Source organism: Oryctolagus cuniculus, chromosome 16 (genome assembly GCF_051225735.1).
Source record: "Oryctolagus cuniculus isolate XC-2025 breed Fujian yellow rabbit chromosome 16, ASM5122573v1, whole genome shotgun sequence".
NCBI lineage: Eukaryota > Metazoa > Chordata > Mammalia > Lagomorpha > Leporidae > Oryctolagus > Oryctolagus cuniculus.
The window spans coordinates 74,687,668-74,706,384 of NC_142882.1; the positions used below are offsets into that span (position 1 = coordinate 74,687,668).

At 46.5% G+C, this 18,717-nt stretch overlaps 1 protein-coding gene across 3 annotated transcripts in view; it reads left to right on the top strand.

The window, feature by feature from the left end:
* The window catches only part of COL28A1 (collagen type XXVIII alpha 1 chain), a 193,842-nt gene that overhangs the window by 123,502 nt on the left and 51,623 nt on the right, over window positions 1-18,717 (top strand). For all 3 annotated transcript variants that reach the window (XM_008261700.5, XM_051852947.3, XM_089315699.1), the window contains 2 exons: window positions 211-279; window positions 2,936-3,004. In XM_008261700.5, the coding sequence (XP_008259922.4) occupies window positions 211-279; window positions 2,936-3,004 (138 nt within the window). The remainder of the gene's footprint in view (window positions 1-210; window positions 280-2,935; window positions 3,005-18,717) is intronic.

Here is an 18,717-nt window from a genome sequence, read left to right on the forward strand (position 1 = left end):
GGTAAGTTGATTTGAAATGGATCCATACCAGTTGTTTTGAAACAGGCACAAGTGGCAATAAAAAAATTCTGCATCCACAGAATAAATTTCGGAGTCAAATTCAAGAGATTTCAACCTTAAAATATATTTTTGAGAATATGTTTGAATGTGAAATACACAACAGAAAGTTTTAAAAAAATCAGTAAATTGTCATTCATTGTGTCTTTTCAGGGAGAGCCCGGGGTCAGAGGCCCTCCCGGTCCCTCGGGGCCTCGGGGCATAGGAATCCAAGGGCCAAAGGTGAGTCCACTGTTCTGTGCTCTGTGAGGGTCTGAGAGAGCATCCCGAACAACCAGATCAGCAGTCGCTTTATAGGAAGTGTTCACTTGGGTGCTGACTTGTATTATTATTACTGGTGAAGGGTCTTATTTTTCCATATCATGTGACCACTCAGTAAAATAGAACATTTACGTTGATTCAGCCATTTGCTTACCCCAAAGAAATTAGAAAGACCGCTTCTGTTAAGCGGGTGCGGAGTACCCAGAATGTTTCCTGGAGGCTGTGCCACCATCAGATGACACGTCTTCCCTTTGACCGGAAGGGCTGTAGTGCCTTTTACCAAGTCCCTAGTTGAAGCACCTGTGTGCACGGTGCTGTACCACCCAGTCAGGGCCTCAGTCCAAGGGTCTGATTTCATGTCCTTGTTGAAGGTGAGGAGGAGCTGCTTTGCCCCTGTGCCCTCATGTCAATGTCTGCTCCTTCTGTCTGCCCCAGCGTGGTGATGCTTTTCATCCGTGTATTCTTTTAACCCAGTGCTTCTCACTGAGGGAGCTTTTGTCCTCCCCTCCCTGTCCTGGGGAGACACCTGGCAATGCGCTGAGACCTTTTTGACTGTCACAAGAGGGGATGCTACTGGCATCTAGAGGGTGGAGCCTGGGGACCCTGCCAGTCATCTTGCAGTGTGCAGGACAGCCCCCATAACAAAGAATTATCCAGGTCAAAGTGTCGCTGGTGCTATTTAAGATGCCTGCTCTCATGGTTCACTTACTTGTGCAATAGTTTCTTTAATTTATCCAAAAGGAGAGTTAAAGAACTCTCTGGCCCAGTCATGGGGAGAACAGTTGTCCATGAGCCATCCATCACAAATTCAAATTTCAAATGGTACATTCATACCCAGAATGCTCAGAAATGAATTAGAATCCCATCCTCTGAGAGAAGAGGGGAAAGGCTTCATGAGCCAAAGATTTTACGGAGAATTCCAGAATTACCAAGGTTTTTAGTTTATCTGTTTTTCTGTTTTTTTTTTTTTTTTTCTTTTTGGTCCATCAACTCCACTTTGGCAGTAGATGATTTTTGAGCCTTAGAGTTCACTCTGGATGAAGCTCTCTCCAAGATGTCAGTAGTCAGTAGGACTGGGTGATGGGATGGGTCTGTTTTTCTTCAATGTCATTTTCATGTCTGTTTTTGAAATGCCTTTACAATGAGCAAGCATTTTTTCTTACAATTAGAAAAAAAAACCAGTGCTTTTTTTCATACTGGAAAGAAACAGGCTAACTTATAGAGTAACTTAGGTTAACCTAGCATTGCTCAAAGTTTGTTTTTCTATCCAACGTTATTTTAGGAACTTCTGGGATATACAGAAATAAACCAGTTTCTCTATTGTGGGCTTTCTTAGAGCCTTGTCTCTATGAATGTGCGAGGGGGGCACATACTGTGTTTTTTTTTTTTTTTTTTTTTTGTCACAGGCAGAGTGGACAGTGAGAGAGAGAGACAGAGAGAAAGGTCTTCCTTTGCCGTTGGTTCACCCTCCAATGGCTGCCGCAGCTGGCGCACTGCGGCCGGCACACTGCGCTGATCCGATGGCAGGAGCCAGGTACTTATCCTGGTCTCCTGTGGGGTGCAGGGCCCAAGGACTTGGGCCATCCTCCACTGCACTCCCTGGCCACAGCAGAGAGCTGGCCTGGAAGAGGGGCAACCGGGACAGAATCCGGCGCCCCAACCGGGACTAGAACCCGGTGTGCTGCCCCGCAAGGCGGAGGATTAGCCTAGTGAGCCGCGGCGCCAGCTCATACTGTGTTCTAAATTTACTCCACTACAGAACTCTTTCCTCGAGATACAGGAGGTCCCCCAGGAGCACAGACTAAGAACCTCTGTGCTAGCTTGTGCTTTCATCTAGATATTTCCTAAGAAATTCTGACACCTGGAGTGGGCATTTGCCCCCTCAGCTGAGATGCCTGCATCTGTATTGAAGTACTTGGACTTGAAGTACTCCAGCCCCTGCTTCAAGCTTCCTGCTAGTGCAGATGCTGGGAGGCCGTGGTGATGTGCAAGGACTCAGGGCCTGGCCACCCATGTGGGAGACCAGGGTTGAGCTCCGGGCCCCCACTTTGGCTGTCTGGTTGTTGCAGGCATTTGCAGAGTGAACCAACAAGGGGGAGCTCTCTCTGTCTTTCTTTGTGTGTGTGTGTCTTTCTCTTTCTCTCTCTCTGTGCATCTCTTTTATAAATGATAAAATCTTAAAAAATCTAACGTGAATCACACTAATAACCACTGACTCTGCAGCTCCAGGTCCCAGTGAGTTGCCACTCTGTCTTGAAATGCAGCAAGACTCAAAGGCTGCGTAGGATCCTGTGCCGGTGTTGTCAGACTTGGCGCAGGGAGGCCCTGCTGTCCTAGGCTTTGTGGTGGAGCGGAGCGGAGCGGAGAAAACCAAGTGGAGGACACACTGTGTGTCTCCTCCTGCTTAGGCCCAGCAGTGCTGCCTTACCTCTTTATTTATATTTGGATTAGATATAAGATTTTGTTTGCAGGTGATTTTGTGGCTTAAAATATTTACAAAAACACTGCTTTGAATGGAATATGAGCTAGTTTAAGGGCAGCTGAGGGCTTATCAGACTGGGGGGGTGAGCAGTGATCCCTCCCTCTTCTTACTCTGTCTCCCCGCATCTTCCACCAGGGTGACGTTGGGCAGAAAGGCTTGCCTGGTCCCCCGGGACCCCCTGGCTATGGATCCCAAGGAATTAAAGTAAGTGAATATCATTGTGATGGAGTCCCCTCCCGATTCCCTGGGGTGAGGAGGAGAAGGATAAATCATGGCAAACGTGTCTTTATGACCTGGGTCTAATGTGAGCCTCACAGTTAAAAGGGCAGTGGGCGTTCAGGAACATCATCAGGGTGACGTCTAAGTGCAGAAGTTTCACGAATGCTGACATCACACAAACTGGGGGCCGATTGCACCCGTCCATGCTTTGCTGTTCTCCCTGAGTTCCAAACCGAGTAGGAGATGTACGTCTGCTGCCTGCTCTTCCGATGTTACCTTCCTCACCCGTAGCTTCCGTTCATAGCCCCAGGCTTCCCAATCTTAGCTCCTGATAGAACCAGCTGGCGCTCGCTTTCAAATACCTGGAGGAATGGCACAGGACTCTCAGGGGGTGCGGTGTGAGGACGTGGCTCTCAGCCCTCCCAGGTGACGGCCCGGGGTGCGTCAGGCGAGGAACACTGCTCTGAGCTCTGAGTCTGTGTAGAGGGAATTCACAGCCGTCTGCATTTTGCTTTAGTTCTGCCCAGCAGCCGCAAGGTGGTCTCTCATATCTCAGTAGACAAAACTTTGGCATCTAAAGATGACTTCGCCATTTCAAATCATTCCCTTTCCTACTTCAAATATGCTGACTGAAAGAAAACAAAACTGGCTCACTTGTCTACCTCCCTCCCTGAAATGGACTGCTATTTATTTTTGCCAAATTAAGCTTTGAGACTGAGTGACTGATATCTGATAGCCGTGGATAATCAACATGGGCTCTAAGAAAGTAGCAACATTCAAAGTACACTTTTTGGAATAGCAGAATTCCTTAGGAGACGTAGGAGCTCAAGGTAAAAAATATAAAAGTCCTGTGTTGACATTAAACCCCCTACTCCTGGGTAGAGAGCGAGCTTAGAGTGAAGAGCAAAACTCATAGCGTCTGTGTGAAGACTCCAATCTATCACGCAACGTCCCGGGGCTCCCTCGGCAGGGGTTTGCTGTCACAGAGGTTCACCTGCTGGGCTGAGTGTCCAGGCACAGGCCAGGCAGCATGTTGATAAAACAGGAACAAAGGAAAATACAGCAAACCCTGGCTTCCTTATGGGCAACATTGCCCTTAAGTTCTGCAGCCCAAGGTGGCAGTGCTTGGCACGTTTACTTAAGAAATGAACCTGCGTCAGTGTGCCGGTCTTGTCACCTGCATGAGCTCAGCTCAACACGGGCTGCTAGGTCATTTCCTCCACCTCTTTCAGTCCAGTTTTTCTCCCCTCAGTTATCTGGGAAATACTTCCTCATTCACCCTGCGGTGCCCTGGGCTCCATTTAATTAAGCCTTACCGACTGTGACTCACCTGGCTCCCAGCCCTTTCTTGTGCCCGCAAGGTGATGCCATACGCAAACTCCATCCTGAGTGAAATCAGGTCATGGGCCTGTCCATGCAGGGCAAGAACCAAATTCGGAACTGCCACGTCTTAGCAGACGAGATAAGCTCTTCCGCAACTCGGGTCTGTGGCCATCAGGCGCCAGGCTACCTGGAGGTGAACCTTGACTCAGGAAACCTCTTGTGACCTGTGACACTGTGGGGATCCAGCAGGCAGAAGAGCAAAAGTGTTGCCCACAGGGTTCCGGCCCTCTCACTGCAAACGGGGCTGGTGGGGGTCCCTCAGAGTGCTTTGAGATCCTCCTTGCATTCATTTGTTGACGTTGTTCCCACCCCTTCTCAAGGCCACGTGGAGCCGTGGAACCTGCTTCTGTGCCCGCGTCTCCCAGTGAGGAGGCTTTGATGGAAGCCATCCTTGCTGGCAACTTTTGCCACCGGGCCCCCGCCTGTGTCCCTGGCTCTCTTTGCCATCCCAACCATGGGGAAAATAAAGGCTGGGGAGGCAGACACGGAAGGGATTTGCCTCCGCACCCACCTGACTTTGTTGCCAAAATAGTGCCTCAGTTAGTCTTTCAACCAACCAATAAAAGCAAGATCTGTGTCAGGGCGATCAGCTAATTTTTTTTTTTTAAAGATTTATTTACTTGAAAGTCAGAGTTACACATAGAGAGAAGGAGAGGCAGAGAGAGAGAGGTCTTCCACCCACTGGTTCACTCCCCAGATGGCCACAACTCCCCAGATGGCTGGAGCTGTGCCGATCCGAAGCCAGAAGCCAGGAGCTTCTTCTGGGTCTCCTACGTGGGTGCAGGGGCCCAAGGACATGGGCCATCTTCTACTGTTTTCCCAGGCTGCAGCAGAGAGCTGTAATCAGCTAATTTTGTCAAATGGTAAGTGCAAAGCGGTGAACTTAGTCCCCATCTAGTTTATAGGTTGTAAGGTCTTCAGATTGGAGCTCCAGAGAGCGAGGCGGGCTGCCACAATGCGATGAATTGGCTTGATGTGGGGCCCCCACATCAAGAGTTGGATCTCGATCCTAAGGTCACAGAAGTGCCATGATCGGGTTCTTTTTTTTATTTTATCTTTTTATTTTTTGACAGGCAGAGTGGACAGTGAGAGAGAGAGACAGAGAGAGAAAGGCCTTCCTTTGTCGTTGGTTCACCCTCCAATGGCCGCCGCAGCTGGGGTGCTGCGGCCGGCACACCGCACTGATCCGAAGGCAGGAGCCAGGTACTTATCCTGGTCTCCCATGGGGTGCAGGGCCCAAGCACTTGGGCCATCCTCCACTGCACTCCCGGGCCACAGCAGAGGAAGCAACCGGGACAGAATCCGGCACCCCAACCGGGACTAGAACCCGGTGTGCCGGTGCCGCAAGGCGGAGGATTAGCCTAGTGAGCCGCGGGGCCAGCCTACCATGATTGGGTTCTAAAAGACGCATTCTGCTCCTTTATAACGGGGCGGGGGGGGGGGGGGAGGGGCGGCGGCGGGGCATGATTAGAAGAAATGGGGACGTGTAGAGTGCCCCTGCCCATGCCCCTTCCCTCTCTCCCATGGGAGTGTGTGGCTGTCTGGGAGCCCCTTCTCCCTGCCTTTCCTGGGCTCTGGGACGACCCCGGGTTGCTGCAGTGGCAGCCCTGATCCCATGCAACCCTGGCTGGCGGATCTGCCGGCCAATCTGAAGAAAACTCAACACCGCATTATCCAAGAAGGCATTTACTTAGAGTTTTGAAAGAATTACATTTATAATTGAAAGGAATGACAATTTGGGAATGCTAATCTAGTTTGAAAAACCATACTGAATTCCAAAAAAAAAAAAAGAAAAAAATTCAGATGGAACAGGGCTTTTGGTGGGGGGAGGATGACAGGAAATCCCGGGCCGCTGGCACAAGTGTCACCAGGGACGGTGACTGACACGGACGGACGGGCTCTCCGGGCTTGGTTGCTATGGCTGTCTCTAGGTGGAAGTTCACTGTGGCAGCCACAGCTGTGGCTTTAGGATGCTCATGGCTTTTGCAGACGTGGCCAGATTTAGAAGTGCTCACTGCATTCTGGGTGGCGATGCACATGAGCTCCTTCTCAGCAGGGCTCCCTCACTCCGTTTTTGGAAGCTGCTCCTGGGGACTGCGGCTCCCTCCTTGAAGCTGGTCTCCTGAGCCCTTGCTGCCCCCTGCTGCTCCCCTACAGTGGCCCTGTGGCCCTGCTCTCTGCAGTGCGCAGGAGCTACCAGTCTGTTCGGCCTCTGTGCTTTGATTGGCTAAGTGCATGAGAGGGGTTGTGGCTCATTCATCCCTGATGGCCTTGTCTTTCAAGTTCGCAGCATAGGACAGGAGCTTCATATCGGATGCCACCCTTGTGTCTCACTGTGAGCGTCTAGTTCTGACCGCTTCCCTGCGAGCCTAGTTATGTCACCAATGCCAGAGGTTAAGTCAGGCTGGAGAAGAGATGGAGTTGCATCTCGGGGGATTCCTTGACATAACAACAGCTAAGTGAGGTCGGCCCTTACAGAGACCAGCAGGAGGGACGTAATGAGGTGGTGGACCATCCAGGTGGAAAAGCCAAGGACAGACAGAGGTGGGTCCTCCCCTGCCTTCGTTTCTGCTGAGAGGTTGCGCCCACCTCTCTCCCTCCTCGTGCAGGTCAGCTCCCATGTCCTGGTCAGCCCAGACATTCCCCTACCCGTTTTTCTCTAAGATGCAGGAGGTCCTCCAATAAACAAGGTTCCTGGTGGCCTTCCTCAACTTCACAGAGTTTCTGAGAAAGATCTGTGGACGGGGCTTTCCTATAACTCTTGTTACTCTCAAACCCTGCATCCACTGAAAGAACCAGTCCCATGCACTGGCTTCCTTTCTTCCTTGAAGCCTGGACAGGGCTGACAGTACTGGGCATGCCATCAGGCTGTGGTGAGGGTTGGGCCATTACAGGGTGACCATTTTGTTACCAGTGTCAAGAAACAAATGGGGCTAGTGCTGTGGTGTAGCAGGTAAAGCCGCTACCTGTGGGGCTGGCATCCCATATGGGCACTGATTTGGTCCCAGCTGCTCCACTTCCAATCCAGGTCCCTGCTAATATGCCTGGGAAAGTGGCAGACATGCTGGGCCCTTGCTACCCACATGGAAGACCCAGAAGAAGCTCCTGGCTCCTGGCTTCTGATTGGTCCAGCTCTGGCCATTGGGACCATTTGTGGACTGAACCAACAGATGGATGATCTCTCTCTGTCTCTCTCTCTGTCTCTCTCTCTCTGTAACTCTACTTCTCAAATAAATAAATATTTTTTAAAAAAGAAAAAAATAGACTTCATGACATTCAGGGGAAACTAGTGAGCATATCTAATAACAGTCCTAGTGACTCCCAAGGTGACAAATAGTAATAATGGCTGTGATTATGTGATCATACAGCTACAGATCAGTCTAGACATCTGGCTCCTATACAAGGGAGGAAAGTTGGTTTCATGACCTCTCCCCACTTTGTTCTGATCCCAACGGTGTAAATGAAGGAGAATGAGTCTTGGAGCTGCTCTGACCTTGGCCTTGGCCTGAATCTGAGTTGTGATTCTTTCTAGTTGTGTAACCTTGGAAAAATTAGTTTCCAAGTAATCTCAGGCCACTTATCTTTTTTTTTTAAGGATATTATTTATTTGACATGTAGAGTTACAGAGATAGAGAAGGAGAGACAGAGAGAAAGGTCTTCCATCCACTGGTTCACTCCCCAAATGGCTGCAATGGCTAGACCTGAGCTGATCTGAGGCCGGGAGCTTCTTCCATATCTCCCACGTGGGTACAGGGCCCAAGCAGGTGGGCCATCTTCCACCACTTTCCCAGGCCAGAAGCAGAGCACTGAATTGGAAGAGGAGCAGCCGGAACATGGACCGGTGCCATGCACTGCAGGCAGAGGCTTAGCCTGCTGTGCCACGGCTCAGGCTACTCATCTTTAACACAGGGATAACAAGGCCCATTTTACAAACTGCTGTGAAGCTAAAGTTGTCAAAAGTGTCTAGTCCACAGTTGTGGATACTCAACCTGAGCTTGGGCTTAGGACACAAGGACTGTAGCTATGCCCCAGTTTCCTCATCTGAGTAATGGCAATAATAACAGTACCATTTCCTGAAGTTGTTGGGAGGAATAATTGAACTTAAGTGAGATAGTATTGCAATGCATTTAATACATGTGTGGTAAATGTTTGCAGTTATTATTATTCCTTCCTGCTTCCCTTCTCTTTCCTTAGTTCTTGTTGTATTTTATAGGAATAAGCCCTATAATTTTGACATCCAAGTGATTTAATACTTTAAAACATAATATATTGTTTGTGTTACTTAGTGGAAGTCTGGTTTCAGTACCAAATGTGAGTTGTCTGCATTATCTTTTATCTTTTATTTTTTAAAAAGATTTTATTTATTTGAAAGGTGGAGTTACAGACAGAGAGAGGGAGAGACACAGAGAAAGGTCTTCTTTCTACTGGTTCACCCCCAAAAGGCTGCAACAGCTGGAGCTGAGCCAATCCAAAGCCAGAAGCCAGGAGCTTCTTCTAGGTCTCCCACGAGGGTACAGGGGCCCAAGGACCTGGGCCATCTTCCACGACTTTGCCATGCATAAGCAGAGAGCAGGATTGGAAGAGGAGCAGCTGGGACGTGAACCAGCACCCATACAGGATTCTGGAACCACAGACGGAGGCTTAGCCCACTATGCCACAGTGCTGGCCCCTGCATTATCTTTTAATTCCACATTTCCATGAACTTTCTGAAGCTCCCTCATAGAACCCCAAAGTGTAAAAAACTCACTAGAATTTTTTGCTCTATAATAGCCCAGGATGGGTGTTCCTTGTTGGTGGGTAGTTTTCTTCCACACAGAATTACAGAGAACCTTGTTTCCTTTGACGGTTCCTTCCCTCTGCGGGGCGTCTTTGCTGCTTGCACTTAGCATCAGGAGGGAGTGTGCAGGAGGGGCACACCTGCTTCTGCAAGTCTTTTTTTTTTTTTTTTTTTTTTTTTGACAGGCAGAGTGGACAGTGAGAGAGAGAGACAGAGAGAAAGTTCTTCCTTTTTGCCGTTGGTTCACCCTCCAATGGCCGCCGCAGCCGGTGCGCTGCGCTGATCCGATGGCAGGAGCCAGGTGCTTCTCCTGGTCTCCCATGGGGTGCAGGGCCCAAGCACTTGGGCCATCCTCCACTGCACTCCCTGGCCACAGCAGAGAGCTGGCCTGGAAGAGGGACAACCGGGACAGAATCCGGCGCCCTGACCGGGACTAGAACCCGGTGTGCCGGCGCCGCAAGGCGGAAGATTAGCCTAGTGATCTGCAAGTCTTGACCACTCACTGCATCAGTGAGAAGTAGCTGCAAGGCGCTATTTAATTGCAAGGAAGGCTGGGAAATGTAGTCTGACTGTGGGCCCAGGAAGTAAACAGCTTGGGCTGGTGAAGAACTGGTAAATATGCCACACTTGACGTAGTTCATTTCTAGCAAAGATGGAGAAATGAACGTTGTTTCTTTGAAGTATGCTGGTGCTTCGGGAAGAGAGTCAAAAACTTAGGTGGTTTCCATGGCAGCTTCCAGAATACCCGTCTTCTCCTGACGCTATGGGGTAGAGCTACCTGGGACTGTAAGCACTGTGTTCAGCCCTGTCATTGCGTTCATCCTATCCCAAAAGAACACTTGAAGGCCCTTCATAGTCGTACTTATTTCAAGCAGCTTCAAGAGTACCAGTGGATAATTGAGAAGCTACGTGAGTAGATAGGCTAAGTCCCAGCCAAAGAACTGGAGGAGGCATGGGTTCAAAGGACCAGGAAATGCTCACTGGTGTCTATGACAAAGCCAGGCTCAGAGCAGGGGGGACACTGACCATCCGGCTGGAGACCTGTGGTTCCAAGGCATGTGCACAGAGAGAGGAGGGGCGAGGAGTGGAGGGAGGGAGGGAGGGAGGGAGGGAGAGAGGGAGGACATCCTAGGAGGGAGCAAAGCTGGCAGAAAAGGCAGGTTTCAGGAGACAAAGAGGGAGAGGAGACAGCACTCTGATCTATGGATTCAGGGCAGACCCCAGAAGTTTGTACCATTCTTGGTTCAAAGTCTTCATGGAATGTCATTTCTTAAGTAGATCTGTGGTAAAATCACCAAGCTTCCGTAAACTCCAAGAGCTCTTTTTGTTGAATCGGGCATTTTTGCTACCTCTGGTGTCCATCCACCTGAAAGGCTACGGCTTGGACTGTCAGGATTCTGTGGCAGGGCTCGCACACAGAGCCTGCCAGCCTTCTCCTACCTGTGGCCTGATTGCTTTGAAAGCGTTTGCAGAATCCATTTGACTAGATTTGTGGTTAGAATGGACCCATTACAGCATGGAAAATTGCACCCTTAAAGGCCACATGGAAATGATTTATTTAGTAATGTAATTGCCTTAAGGGAAAAAAATGTCGCGGTAGTTTGATGTATACTAAGTTGCAAACACTGCAAAGGGGTTAAGAAGCGTGGACATCGGGATTTTTTAGTCTTCTAAATTCATAACTGTGCCAGATGATGATATTAAGGGAGTAGCACACACATGTGCATACGCACACACATACACACACTCACAAACACACACACTAATATTACAGGTTCCTGGTGTTCGAATTGAACATTTTCTTTCTTCTCTCGGCTGCAAACAAGCACCAACACAAAAAATTAAAACAAAGCTAACTTTGGTAATAGTACAATCACTGCATTCAATTTGAACACACCTCAGAAGTTAAATAGAAATGCTAAGTCATGTAGCTAATAGCATAGCAAGTAGATCGTGTGTGTGCTTATGCCAGAAACTTTGTTTGAGTTAGTGTTTGATACTTACCACTTATTATAATTTTCAAGTGCACACACGATTGCTGTACCTGGAGATGTCAAAACCACATGAGAGGTTTCAACTTTTAAAGTTTGGTGCTTTGGGATTATACCTGCCAAAATGACCGTGACAGATTAAGGCTGGGACTGAACACTGATCCTGCAAAGTCGCACAAGCCCAGTTTAAAACAGAAGGCATCCCCAAGTCTTTACGCCTTTTATTATCTTTAAAATCAAATTGAAAACAATTGCAGGGGTCATAAATGAAAGCCGAAAGCACTGAGTCCACAGTATTCTGTGCACAGGTCTCACCCATCGGGAATTATTTGCATTTATTAAGTGGGGCTGGTCGGAGGCCGCTTTCTTGCTTTCATTTTCCTCCTGGGTCGAGATACTTTGATCCCTTCATGCCAGTTAGGAAAAAGAATGGTTCTTGCTTTTGTAAATTTCTGAATCTGATATTATGGCAGGGTGCTCTCCTCTCTCAATGTTAAATTTTCCTTTTTTAAAAAAAAATGTTTTTCATTTTTTATTTGAAAGGCAGAGAGAGACAGAGAGTGATTGTCCATCTATTGGTTCACTTCCCAAATGCCTGCAACAGCTGGGGCTGGGCCAAGCTGGAGCCAGGAACTCAATCCAGATCTTCCATGTGGGTGGCAGGGACCCCACTTCTTGAGCCTTCATCTCAGGATGTGACATTAGCAGGAAGCAAGATTGGAAGTGGAGTAGCTGGGACTTGAACAAGGCATGACAATCTGGGATGTGGGCAACTCAAGTGGTAACTTACGCATGTGCCCCCGAAGTTTCCTTTTTAATTAGCCAATGCTGGGGCAGGAGTTGTGGCAACATTGGGTTAAGCTACTACGGAGACACCTGCATTCCATATGAGAGTGCTGGTTTGCATCCCAGCTCCTCAGCTTCTGATCTAGCTCCCTTATAATACTCCTGGGAAGCAGCAGGTGACACTTCAAGTCCCGAGTCCCTGCACCCATGTGGGAGACCTGCAAGGAATTTCTGGCCCCTGGCTTCATCCTGCAGATCCTGGCTGTTGCGGTCGTTTTAGTGGTGAATCAGTGGACAGAAGATCTTTCTCTCCCTCCCTCCTCCCCCTTTTCCCCTCTCCCCTCTCTGTCACTGTGTCTTTCAAATAAAGAGCCAGTTCCCCACATCAGAATTGGAATGAAAACTTTAGGTTCTCCATTGGGTGGGGCTTAAGTCATCATTATTAGCAGCTTTTAATTCTTGCCTGTGTACTGTGAACACTGTTCCCTGCCATGACCAGCGGCTGTCACAGATTTCAGTTCTACACACTCCTTACACTGCTGGGAACCTAAAAGGAAAAACATTTTGACATCACATTTACTGAAGTAAATACACGACCCTACTTCAAGGTTTTACTATTTTCCATCAATTTGAAAAGTCAAAATGAGTTCTGAGTTGGTAACAAACACATTGTCGATGTCATGTGTTGATATTGAATATTTAAATAAAATTAAATATCACCGAATGTTAGAAAAATATATGAAGAATTGCAGTAGAATGACAATATACTACATCAAGTCATCATAATAGAAAGAGTATAATTTACAATTATAGTAGGCATGCTGCTGGTTTAAATTGGTCTTTTCCTCCCCCCTTTTATTCCTGAATTTCTTCTCTTCTCTCCCCCTTCCTCCTACCCACCCACTCCTCTGTCTAATATAGAAAATTGTAGATACTATGCATTTATTCTTTCTCATTCTTGAAACAGATGGTGTCCATATAAAACCAAGTCCAGTGAAAGACATGGAAAAATTACTCTTGGCTGCCTCTACCATCTTTGTATCCCATGAATTTCACTGCTGAAAACATATAAAAGGAATATTATCTTTCTCCCATCCATAAATGGTGACTTGGAAGTTAAGATACTAATACAAGGGATCTTTTAAAAAAGTTTATGGAAAATACAAGTAATGGCATAACTATGTACAGATTCAATTTTTTTTTCACCAAAATGTGCATATCTTTTAATTCAATTTTCCCATAAACTGTTTGGAGCACCCTCTTATAAATATTCCCTTCTTCTCTTTAGCAAGATAAGAGGTTCCTTTTTTACTCACACTTTTGAACTCCTGGAGAGAGGTAGGGCCATAGGTGGGAGCTTCAAAGAAATAAAATTATGAGTTTATTATGAAAAAACTGTGCTTGGATTTTGGATTTTCTTTGGTATCAGAATGAATTCATACTTTTAATTCAATTTTCCGTGAACTTTGTGATGCACTCCTGCATCGTGTTATTTTGTTCAGGTCTCGTCATCCTATCCAGTAGGTTCTGGGAAGCTGAAGTTCAGAGATGAGGATATGCTGGGGTCACCCATTGCCACCCTTGTCCATGGCCTCCTGCAGGAAACTGAGTTAGGTAGGAATCGTATGAGGGCCGATTTCAGAGGGAAGGAGCTGATCCACTTGGCCCTTTCACAGGTAAACGTCACTGGGAATGTTAATTTGCATCTTGAAATTAAAAGTTGACACTTCAAGATGTGAGTTCCATGCAGGTTGAGAATTAAAAAGCATTTAGTTTTCCCAAGTGTAGTTCTGTGAAAATCTAAGGGCAGGAGTTAGGAGTTAGGTCCAGAAGCCAAGCTGGACTTAACGAGGAGTGACAGCAGGATCTGGGCTGCGTGAGAAGCCTTTGGGTGGGGCTGCAGTCATTGCACACTTGTTGTGTACTGCAAGGCTTATCACCTTCCTTCCGGTCAGCTCCATGAAAGACATACTTTTCTGAAGTTCAAAGCTCTGTGACAAATTGATGAGGAAGAGCCCAGTAATCTGAGCTGATTTTTATTGTTCTTGGAGACTTCTTAACAACTTCAGATTGTTGACTTTTCATTTCTATCCTCCTTTTCCTTGTCTAGTTGCAAATAAGAAGTGAGGGCAAATGAAGTCGATTACCTGTTTAGGGTCACTCAGAGAATCCGAACACAATGGAGCTTATGCAGCTTTCTAAGTAGTTGTAAATGGCAGACCATAAAAACAGACCCAGATCATCTTTCTTTCATCTTGTGAGAAATTCTTCAAAAGCAATTATTTAAAATTTTTTAAAGTTTATTTATTTTTATTCAGAGAAAGCGAGAGAGACAGAGAGACAGAGAGAGAGAGAGAGAGAGAGAGCACACCACTCCATCCCCTACTTCACTCCCTAATGTCCCCAACAGCTGGCCAGACCAGAACTGGGATCCAGGAAGTGAATCCTGGGCTCCCACATGGGTGGCAGGCGTCTAAGTACTTCATCCAACACCACTGCCCTCAGTGACTGCGTCAACCGGAACCTGGAATTGGGAGCAAAGGTGGCAGGCACTCCAGTGTGGGATGTGGGCATCCTTAACCACTGAACCAGATGTCAATCCTTCATTCTGTGTGCTAAATTAAAGTCATTACATTGACCGTACCAACTTTCTGGTTCACAATAATTCAGAACATTTTAATTCCATTTACTCACCCTGGTGCTATTGTTTGATATTTTAATCAAAAATTTTTTTTGACAGGCAGAGTTAGACAGTGAGAGAGACAGCAAGAAAGGTCTTCCTTCCATTGGTTCACCCCCCAAATGGCTGCCATGGCTGGCGCACTGTGCCGATCTGAAGCCAGGAGCCAGGTGCTTCCTCCTGGTCTCCCATGCAGGTGCAGGGCCCTAGCACTTGGGCCATCCTCCACTGCACTCCCGGGCCATAGCAGAGAGCTGGACTGGAAGAGGAGCAACCGGGACAGAACCGGTGCCTGCCCCAATTGGGACTAGAACCTGGGGTGCCGGCACCACAGGCAGAGGATTAGCCTAGTGAGCCGCGGCGCCGGTGTTTTAATCAATTTTTGACCCCTCAAGATTTTATTTCTATGCAGTCACTGTATAATTAGATTTATCCATTTTCTGATTCCTTCTAATTAATCCATCTTGCATCTCAGATCAGAACCACTCTCCTTTCTTGTGCAACTGCATTCTTCAGAATATTTCTTGGTGGAGGTTTACAACAGCAACTTCTCTCCATTTTTGTTTCCTCAATATCTTTTTCTCTTTTTTTAAAAGATTTTATTTATTTATTTTTTACAGGCAGAGTGGACAATGAGAGAGAGAGAGAGACAGAGAGAAAGGTCTTCCTTTACTGTTGGTTCACCCTCCAATGGCCGCTGCGGCCGGCGTACCGCGCCTATCCGATGGCAGGAGCCAGGTGCTTCTCCTGGTCTCCCATGGGGTGCAGGGCCCAAGCACTTGGGCCATCCTCCACTGCACTCCCTGGCCACAGCAGAGAGCTGGCCTGGAAGAGGGGCAACCGGGACAGAATCCGGCGCCCCGACTGGGACTAGAACCCGGTGTGCCGGCACCGCTAGGCGGAGGATTAGCCTAGTGAGCCGCAGCACCGGCCGCTCAATGTCTTCTTAAAATGTATTTTTTCTGAGAATAGAATTCTAGACGCACTAGTGCATGGAATGCTTTCTTGTCATTGGCCTCCTTATTGCTCTTGGGAAGTCTCCTGAAAATCTATTCCTCTCATTAGTAATTTATTCATTTCCAATGGCGTCTGAAGATCTCTCTCTCACTCCCTTTCTTTTGTTTTTTGTTTTTTTATTTTTTTTTTTTTGCAGTCTTATGTGTTTAGGTACAGATTTCTTTTTATTTTTACTCCTTAAGATTCATTCGAATTCCTGATTCTGTAGACTAACTTCTAATATTTCTGAAGAATTCTCTGCCTTATCTTTCTTTTTTTTTTTTTTTTTTTTTTTGACAGGCAGAGTGGACAGTGAGAGAGAGAGACAGAGAGAAAGGTCTTCCTTTTGCCGTTGGTTCACCCTCCAATGGCCGCTGCGGCCAGCGCACCGCACTGATCCGATGGCAGGAGCCAGGTACTTATCCTGGTCTCCCATGGGGTGCAGGGCCCAAGCACTTGGGCCATCCTCCACTGCACTCCTGGGCCACAGCAGAGAGCTGGCCTGGAAGAAGGGCAACCGGGACAGAATCCGGCACCCCGACCGGGACTAGAACCCGGTGTGCCAGCGCCGCAGGCGGAGGATTAGCCTAGTGAGCCATGGCGCCGGCCCTCTGCCTTATCTTTTAAAAATGTTTTTATTTTTTCCCCAGAAACTTTTTATTTAAGGAATAGAAATTTCATACATTTCATAATTACAACTTTAAGAACAAGTGCTTCTTCCTGCTATATCTGCCCTCCCACCCCTCTTCCTCATCCCTCTCCTATTCCTGTTCTTAATTTTTACTAAGATCTATTTTCAATTAACTTTATACACATATGATTAAATTTATGTTAAGTAAAGAGTTCAACAAATAGTATGAAAAAAATTCATTGCTCTCAAAGTGTCAATTTCACTTCTGTAGATTGCCTTTTATGTGCTCTATTAGCTAGCCCAGGTCAGGGAGAACATATGGTATTTGTCCCTTTGGCACTGGCTTATTTCACTAATTATGTTTTCCAGTTTCATCCATTTTATTGTAAATGACTGGATTTTTTTTTTTTTACCACTGTGTAGTATTCCAAGGTATACATATCCCACAATTTCTTTATCCAGTCTTCAGTTGATGGGCATTTGGGTTGATTCCATATCTTTGTTTTGTAAATTGAGCTGCAATGAACATGGGGGTACAGATAACTCTTTCATATGCTCATTTCATTTCCTTTGTGTAAATTCCCAGGAGTGGGGTGGCTGGGTCATATGGTAGGTCTATATTCAGATTTCTGAGGTATCTCCATACTATCTTCCATAGTAGTCTTACAAGTTTACATTCCTACCAACAGTGGATTAGTGTACCTTTTCCCCCACATCCTCGCCAACATTTGTTGTTTATTGATTTCTGTATGAAATTCTAATGGGGGTGAAATGAAACCTCATTGTGATTTTGATTTGCATTTCCTTGATGGCTAGTGATCCTGAGCATTTTTCATGTGTCTGTTGGTCATTTGAATTTTCGTTTTTGAAAAATGCCTGTTTAGGTCCTTTGCCCATTTCTTAACTGGGTTGTTTGTCTTATTGTTGTTGAGTTTCTTGATCTCTTTATATATTCTGGTGATTAATCCTTTATCAGTTGCATGGTTTGCAAATAACTTCTCCCATTCTGTGGGCTGCCTTTTCACTTTGCTGAGTGTTTCTTTTGCAGTACAGAAGCTTCTCAATTTAATGTAATCCCATTTGTCAATTTTGGCTTTGATTGCCTGTGCCTCTGGGATCTTTTCTAAGAACTCTGCCTTATCTTTTCAAGTTGCTTCTGACTTAGTCTCCCAATCCATCCTTCTGCATCTTCAATTGGTTAGACCTTTTCATCCTTTTCTTTCTACATATATATCCTTTCATATTTTCCATCTTACCTTTCTGAACCACATTATGATTTTTATTTCTCTAGTCTACTTCCCAGTTCACTAGATCTTCCTTCAGCTATATCAAATCTATTATTTAACCAGTCCACTGAACTTTTAGCCTCACTACATTTTTAAAAAATATTTATTTATCTGAAAGTCAGAGTTACACAGTGAGAGGAAGAGACAGATGTAGAGATAAAGATCATTCATCTGCTAGTTCACTCTCCAAATGACCGCAATGGTGGGGGCAAGCCAGGATGAAGCCAGGAGCCAGTAGTTTCTCCCAGGTCTCCCACGTGGACGCAGGGCCCAAGCACTTTGGTCATCATCTGCTGTGTTCCCAGACACGTTAGCAGGGAGTTGGATCAGAAGTGGAGCAGCCGGATCTCAAACCAGCACCCGTATGGGATGCCAGCTCTGTGTGCACTGGCTTTACCCACTATGCAACTTCACTACATTTTTTATTCCCAGAAATTCTATTTGAATTTTAATATCTACATAGTCATTCTGTATAAAAGCAGAGCATGGTTTTAGAAAATGGACTGAAGCCGTATAACTTCCTTTCTTCAAATCTTCTAAAGTTTCCTTGTCATAAAAGGAAGGAAGGCAAGACACTGCAAAGCTGTTGATCTGAATGCTGTGCACCTCCGTGACTTTATCTTGTGCATCTCTTCATCTCACTAAGTGCAAGCAATGCATATTGTGCACATTGGCTTTTGTCTTTTCTTTTTTTTTACAAAGTTCTCTCCATCAGTGGGGCTTGTGCACTGTGTTGCCTTCTGCCTTGTCATTTCACATGGCTGGCTCCTTGTCTTTATGTAAGTCATAGATCAGATGTCATCTCCTTAGACCGTCCCTGTCTGTACTGTTGTGTCCTTTGTCTCAGCCATTGTATTAGCCTGTCTTATTGTTGTCCTAGCACTAGCACTATCAGAAGCTGTTTTTTCTTTGTTTACTTCTTACCTGTCTTCTCCAAGTTAGTGGAAACTCCTTTAAGGGACTCATTTCTTTCATCTGCCTCTAATTCCCTAGGACCTGGCATAGTATCTGGCATACAGTAAAAACTTTGTATTTGTTCAAAGAGCAGAGTAATGAATACTTCTTACATGGTGGGTGATGGAGGTTGCTTGGTTAGTGACTGCAACCAACAACTGTACTACTCACAAAGTGATTCATCCGGGGCCAAGGGCCATTTAAATATTTCTCA